This window comes from Egretta garzetta, unplaced genomic scaffold (genome assembly GCF_000687185.1).
Source record: "Egretta garzetta isolate BGI_Z169 unplaced genomic scaffold, ASM68718v1 scaffold152, whole genome shotgun sequence".
Classification (NCBI taxonomy): Eukaryota; Metazoa; Chordata; class Aves; order Pelecaniformes; family Ardeidae; genus Egretta; species Egretta garzetta.
In genome coordinates this window covers 1,345,910-1,352,917 of record NW_009259037.1, presented here as the reverse complement: position 1 = coordinate 1,352,917, position 7,008 = coordinate 1,345,910, and the positions used below count along the sequence as shown (strand labels likewise).

The 7,008-nt window shown below is 41.9% G+C and overlaps 1 protein-coding gene across 1 annotated transcript in view; it reads right to left on the bottom strand.

The window, feature by feature from the left end:
* CLRN3 (clarin 3) overlaps positions 1–1,527 on the bottom strand; it is a 9,276-nt gene extending 7,749 nt beyond the window's left edge. The window contains exon 1 of the mRNA XM_009634872.1: positions 1,299–1,527. Coding sequence (XP_009633167.1) covers positions 1,299–1,527 — 229 coding nt within the window. The remainder of the gene's footprint in view (positions 1–1,298) is intronic.
* Positions 1,528–7,008: the final 5,481 nt, after the last annotated feature.

Genomic DNA, 7,008 nt, shown 5'->3' with positions numbered 1-7,008 from the left:
GCACAATTTCTTGTTTCTGGTTTGCTTTTTCTCACGTTTTGCTTCTCACACTGGGGTTTTTTACGCTTGTCTTGACTTTCTACTTGGTATGCACAATTTCTTGTTTCTCGTTTGCTTTTTCTCACGTTTTGCTTCTCACACGGGTTTTTTACGCTTGTCTTGACTTTATCCAAGGTTGCTCTAGGTAAAACTCCTTCTGCTCTTCCTCTTATTTTTTAATTTTATTTTATCCCCCTGTAGCACCTCTCCTCCCTTATATCTCAGTTATTTGTCCTTCTTAGTTATTTAACCATTTTTATTCTTTTTTCTTCTGTAATAATTGTACCATGAGGATAATACCAAGAACTGCAGCTGCACAAAAAGTAAGATCTGTTGCGTATCAACGTAAGTTACGGTTCAATTTAAATCTACTGGATTTTTGCTGAAATGTTATTCTGATAATCTTGTTTCCAAAGCCCATCTCGAGGTTTTTTGGAAAGTCAGGGTGAAGAGGAGTCACCTGAAAACTGTGCATTGGGTGGGGGAAGAAGGGCCTTATAAAAGATGACAAGCTATGTTGTCATCCGTACTTCACAGTCTAGCATAAAAAAAAAAAGACATGAGCAAGGATCAGGTTTGAAAATCCTAACCATAAGGTTTGAAAATCCTAACCAAAAGTTTAAGCTGGATAATAGCACTTAAAGATGGAATGGTGTGCTTTTAAGCGAAAAAATAAAAGGAATACTGTCATTAATATGTAGGCCCAGCACAGGTATAAACACCACATCTATCTAAATTATTGGTTTATGTGTTTTGTTCTTTCCCCTTCAGCAGCTTCATAAAATCTTCTTCTCTAAAAACGATGCTAATTTCATAGTAGGAGGCAAAATGTTTTAAATCAAACAATTAAACATAACTAAATTACAAAAATAATAATAAAAAAAAAAAATCCTGGAAGGTGAATTAGGTTTGTAGTCCTTTAATAAAATGATAACTGAATGTTGCTTTTCTGTTCCTCACTGAAAGCGTCTGACAATTCAAATCAATTTTACATTTTGTATTTTTCCCTTGTTCCAAGGAGTAGGCTAACATCACCGGTAATTAGAAGAAGTCGCTATGGGCAAGAAAGCTGCAGCATTTCTGAGATTTTGGGGGTCTTATTTTATAGCACTTAAACCCCTGGAGTGGTTTACAGATATTCTTGTTCTCACTTAAAGTATTCTAGTCACAGATGAACGAAAGAACGAGCCGCAGTTCCTAGGTCCATCTCCTGCATTAGCAAGAAGACGCCATCCGTCTCCAGGCGTAACGCCACTCACCTTGGAAAGTCTTTTCAGAAAACTGAAGTCCCGCATGGACGAACTGTTCGCAGGTACCTCTAAAAAGTCCGTAGGTGAGGCTTACTGTAATGGTGGAGTTTGTGCCGGAAAAGTGAACCTCACTACTCATCCAGTGCTGGGTCGCCAGAGCAACACAAATCATGACGAAGGAGACAACACAGGTGAAAAAAGCGGCCGCAAACATGGCTGTTTTTTTTCGGGACGGCATTTTGTCAGACCGAGATTTTTCCACCGCTTCGGGGTATTTTCTTCTCTTTAGTCCTGCTTGGCGTGAGGTTGTTTCCTCCCTCTCGCTATCTGGGATCTTCTCTCGGCTCTAGCAGGGAGTCACCCTGGTAAACTTTAAGCAAACAGCAGTGGTAATAAAAATGTAAAATAATTGAACTTTGGTCTGGAGGAAAGGTGTTGCCATAGTTACCACAACACCAGCCTGGCAAAGGCCGGGAGGAATCGCCGGCAGATGATTTACGATTGCCTTGCCGACCCGTAGCTTTTCAGCTCGGGGCTCTGGGGACGTCTCCCAGAGGCTGACGCCTGCGGGGCCGGGGGGTCCCAGCTCGCCTTGCTCCTTTCTGGGAGACTTTTTTTACTCCCTGACAAAATTTTCTGGCCTGTTCTTGCTTTTTCTCTTGGAAGGCTGATAACCAGGCCTTTTGCTAACTCTCTGTATCTAATGTGTCATGGCAAAGAGGAATAAAACGGTCCCTTCTCCGTTCAGATTCCCCGCTTGCTTACCAGCTACCCAAGCATCTCTTGTGAGACCTCTTTTACGTTCTTTGTGCTCCTTGTGAAAACCCAGGTTCTGGCTTTTGGGGGAAGGAGATTCCATCTACTGTCACTAGATTATTTGCTAAGGAAGAGGTGTAATTCTTAATTACATTTCCTATATTTTCATGCAGTAACTCCTTCCCTTTTTTCAACCTTTTTTTTGACAGGGAGGAAACAAATACCTTAAATGGGGATTCATTTCAGTGACATAGTGGATATGTCAAGGGAGCAATACTGAAGAAAATCTGTTCTGGACTATAATGCAAGAGAATATATTCTTTTCTTCTGCTCAAATTAACCTAAAGAGAGACAAAAGACAGGAACAACACGATATCAAACAGAACGTACAACGCTTAATAAGACTGAAGCCAAATTTCGAGGATTTTGAGGTAAGCTAGGCACCAGGGTCCCCATTTTGTTTGGATGAAACCTGAAACCTAAATTAATAATCTGTCGTCGGGATAAAGTAAAAGAGATTCCATTAGCTTTTCTTTCTATTAGTTATGAAGTCATTAGTCCGTGACTGGTTTGTAGTGTAAAGATATTGACAGGCTGAAGTTTTATTAATTAGAAACGGCAAAGAATTTCTTGGGAGGGGACAATACCTGTTCTGTAACGCAGGGGTATTTTACGGTAATTGTTCTGGTGTTGATTTCTTGATTCAAAACTTGAAAGCAATAATCACATTTGCAGTCAATGTATCTTATTTCTGAGATGTACAACTGGTCTTTTATATGATAAGGTCTTGTGTATTTTTTTTTTCAAATTATATAGGACTTCAATGATACTTTTGATGTCGTGGCTTCTAAGAATTTATAACTTTTATTCGGAAATAATTTATATGCTTCATGTATGTACTTAACATACACAACATAGCGGAAATCTGTCAAAACGTGATTTAAGCACTGAAGGCCAAAGGGAAGACTTTCAGCCCTTCTAGAGAAATAAGAAAGAAGAGACCTGTCTCTCCTTTTCTGTCCGGTACCTCAGTTACACTTTAACCACAGCAATATGGGTAAATGTTATTAGACTGATCCACCTCCACAGGTTTATTAATCTGAAAGTTCTATTCCCCGTTTAGTTGCATACAAAGAGCATAGTCCAAGTATTTATAGTCCAAGGATATTTTTTAATAAACTGAGGTTAAAATCTGCCCGCCTGTCATCAACCCGGTGCCGTCAGCTGCGCCACTTGTCCCCTAAGAAATACGTTTTAAAAAATACATATACTTGAGAATTGATATTTGTCTTGGTACTGATTTTGAGGGAATACATTTTTAGCTGCTGCTCAGTGGTCCTCCTTCAGCAGACTTGAGAGAACCAAATTTAAATGAGCTGAGCACCCACACCTTTAAAAATGCTAAATATCAGAGACTAAGAGCTGTAATGCATATCTAAGCGATCTTATTCAATTATATTTAGTTTTCGGTGACTCAGCTCAAATTTTTGTGGCTCAAATTGTTGAAAGCCTCCTGAGGCCAGGGGAATTGCTCTGTAAATGGGACCGTAATTTGCCTTTTCCTTCCCTGTCACCTTGAAGATAATCTATCCTCTGCCGATGGTACGATTCCTTGTGTCTTTTTTTCTCTATGACTACCTCAAAAAAACCCATCATATAACTTGAAATGAAAATTGCAGTTTGACGTGACACACCTCATCACTTGAGAGAAAAGAGAAGAGATTGGTGTCCTCCAACTCAGGGAAAGTGTTTCCCTCTCAGCACCTTACCGACTCTGCCCCAACTAAGCCAGACTCAGCCCCGCACAACAGTCAAACAGAAAAATCAGAGTAATCGTTATGAATCAGACGGACAGCAGAGAGATTTGCAGTCCTTTGTTATATAAAATTACATAGAGCCCTGTGTTTTTAAAGGCAGAGTATGTGAGTGTTTCTCTTCTGCTTATGTACAAATCTGTTTGCTTTAAGCAACCAGATATTTAAAAATAGAAAAGGAAAGCTTCTATTTGCAAACATTTCCTATACATTTATTTTTCTGTGTTGCAAACACATTCTTACATGTGGGGGGAAAAAAAAATAAATAATCAGGCGGTGGTTTGTTGCTTTGCCAACGGTTGCCATCGCCCGAGGGATGCCACCTCCCGGCCGCGGCAGGCAGGGCCCGCAGGTAAGCGCGCTCAGCCGCAGCCGGGGAAATTCAAGGTGAAGCCACTGGAAATTATTTTCTGTTCTCCTGCAGTTCAGCGACGGTTACTAGTGGTTTATAAAATTCTGTCTTTAGTTAAATCTTCCATTTTAAAAAGAAACCAGCGGCAGGTGGGAAGATGATTTAGCAGCATGGCTGGCTGGCAGTTGCGCTGATATCTGCGATTTTCCTTGGACACCACCTTCGTGGTGCAGCCTTGTATATCACACAAAGCTTTCACAGCCTTTTTATTTTCCATTTTCCAGGTCTTAACTGCAGAGGAGCTCAAGATCCTTGAGCTGCACTTGGCCCCGAAAGGAGTCGATAAAGCCCCGCGCAAGGCAGGTGTAACTTTGCAGGATCGGACCATGCGTTACCAACGTTGCCTCTACCTCTTCTAAGATGGGTAAAATGTAATCGAAACAAATGATTACAAGTGTACGACAGAATACGAAGAAGGAGATTGATTGATTTTTTTTTTTTTTTTTTTTTTTTTTTCCCCCTCTGGTTGCTTTGCAGCCAGTATTCTGAGTGGTGACTGAAATAGGGATTTGTTTATGCCATTTGGACTGGGTGAGGGAAATCAGATAAAGCATCATGAATTTTATTGTAGCTGGAGATGAAAAATTTGAAGCTCAACTGAACTGCAAAATTATTGCAACAGCTGTTTGGGAAAGTGAGAGGGACGTGGCCATGACAATTTTTGTGTGTCCATACCCAGTGCTGCTGTGTGGTGGATTTGTGCTATTCCATCTTCCCATTTCAGTCTCCTCTTGCTCTGACCTTTTTTTGTAGCGCTACTGAAAAAAAAAAAACAAACCACCAAACACGTTTTAAATGTTGTTTGGATTTCTTCCCAGAAAATGGCTAAATCTTCTCAGCTGAGATCTCCATCGCTAGATAGTTATTGATTTTTGAGCTCTGACGCTGGAGCGCATTGGTAAGCATTGGACAGCTGGAATATTGCGCTGCCACCAGCCCCTCTGGAGCAGCATCCTTTCACGTGAGCAGTCAGCGGGAACAGTGCCTGGTGGGTTCCATCCTGAAAGAAAAAAGGGCAGAAGATCCCAAAGCCACCGTGCTGGTATCAACGCAAACGTGACGAGCAAAATGCCATGGTAAAATGATTGCCTGCTGCAAGGGCATTCCTCGGTTTTACCACCTGAGTAAGCTAGCTGGGTGTCTTGAGGCACAGCCTGTGCTACTCTAGAACACATTCACCATACAACTGTGTTTTGTACTCGGACACCTGAAGAGGTGATGGCCAAATATGCCTGGTCTTGGTAGAGAAGGAAAAGCCATGTTCAGTGTCTCCTCTGTTTGCCATGAGTGCTCCTTGCCCAAACGGGAACGCCACTTCCCTCCTGTGGCCCTGGAAATTGCCTTTTCTCAAAGATTTTGAGATTAAGAAATTAGCCAGCATTAAGTTTTGATATGAAATTAATTCTTCTGTTGGAAAGTCTGTCTTCTAAAACTTCTCACGCAACACCTGCCAAGGCAGGTGAAGGGGACACGAACCTCGGTAGCAGCTCCCTGGACGCCTGACTTTTCGCTTGTCCTGTTTCTCTCCATTTCCGAGTTGTAAAATGCTTGGGGGGATTGAACAGAGCAGCATAGGCCATGCTGGTAAAACAAGAAAATTTTAAAATAAAATTTTGAAAGCATAGAGACGTTTTCCATCTCTCTTGAACCCCAAAGGCCAGTGACTGCGGTTACCGAAACGGCTGAGCGCCACTGAAGCCTCTAAGATCACGGAATCATAGAATCCCAGGCTGCAAGGGACCTCAAGGACCATCTGGTCCAGCCAGATGCTGATGTCCGGGGGTATCTTTTTTCCATACTTCAAAAGATGACTCACAAAACTTTAAAATAATGTGTTTAGGCGTTAAAAAGCTGCTGTCATTCATGACTGAGTAGAGCAAGCTGAGTGGTCAAGTACAGTTTATTGAAGGGTGGGGAAAAAAACCTTCTGGCCTGCAAGAAAACCTTCTGGCCTGCAAGAAGCAGAAAATACGGCCTTTTCAATTTAGTAAAATGTGGCTTTGAAGCTGCGTTAAGGTTTGTAATGTTTAGAACAAACCCTGGAGATGGAGAGGAGAGCTGGCAGGGCAGGCTTTCATTTATTGCAATTTCTGTAGCAATTATGAAGATATGTAGTGTTGAATTCTTAAATATATTCCTAGATACTCATAATTTTAGATTCCAAATGTAAAAATCTTAGACAAATACCTCTTTGAAGTCATTAAATTAGCTACCGCTGGGATCTTATATATTCTCATGCCTTTGCCCAATTATCTGCACTTTAAAGAGTTTTTTGTGTTATTCGTAGGCTGCGCTACATTTGCAGTTACAGAAATCACGTGTCTGTATCGTCATTTGCTGTGCTGCCTCCGATTACAGTTTGTGTTCCGGTATATCAGTAAAGAGACAGATCTACCGTGCTGCTACCCAGGGTACGGTGGCCATTTCTCATGGAAGCCTGGTAAATATTTGAAGAGCTTTTGCCTAAGTGACGGGAAGTAGTAGGATTATACTTGGTATTATATGCTGTAATGAGACTATAGCTGCTCCTCCTTGAAACCCTTTCTCTCAAGGCTGTAGGCACGCGTTATTGTCTTATCATAGAATCATAGAACGCTTTGGGTGGGAAGGGACCCCTAGAGGTCACCCAGCCCGACCCCCCTGCAGCAGCAGGGACACCTTGAACCACATCAGGTTGCTCACAGCCCCGGCCAACCTGGCCTGGAATGGTTCCAGGGATGGGGCCTCCACCACCGCT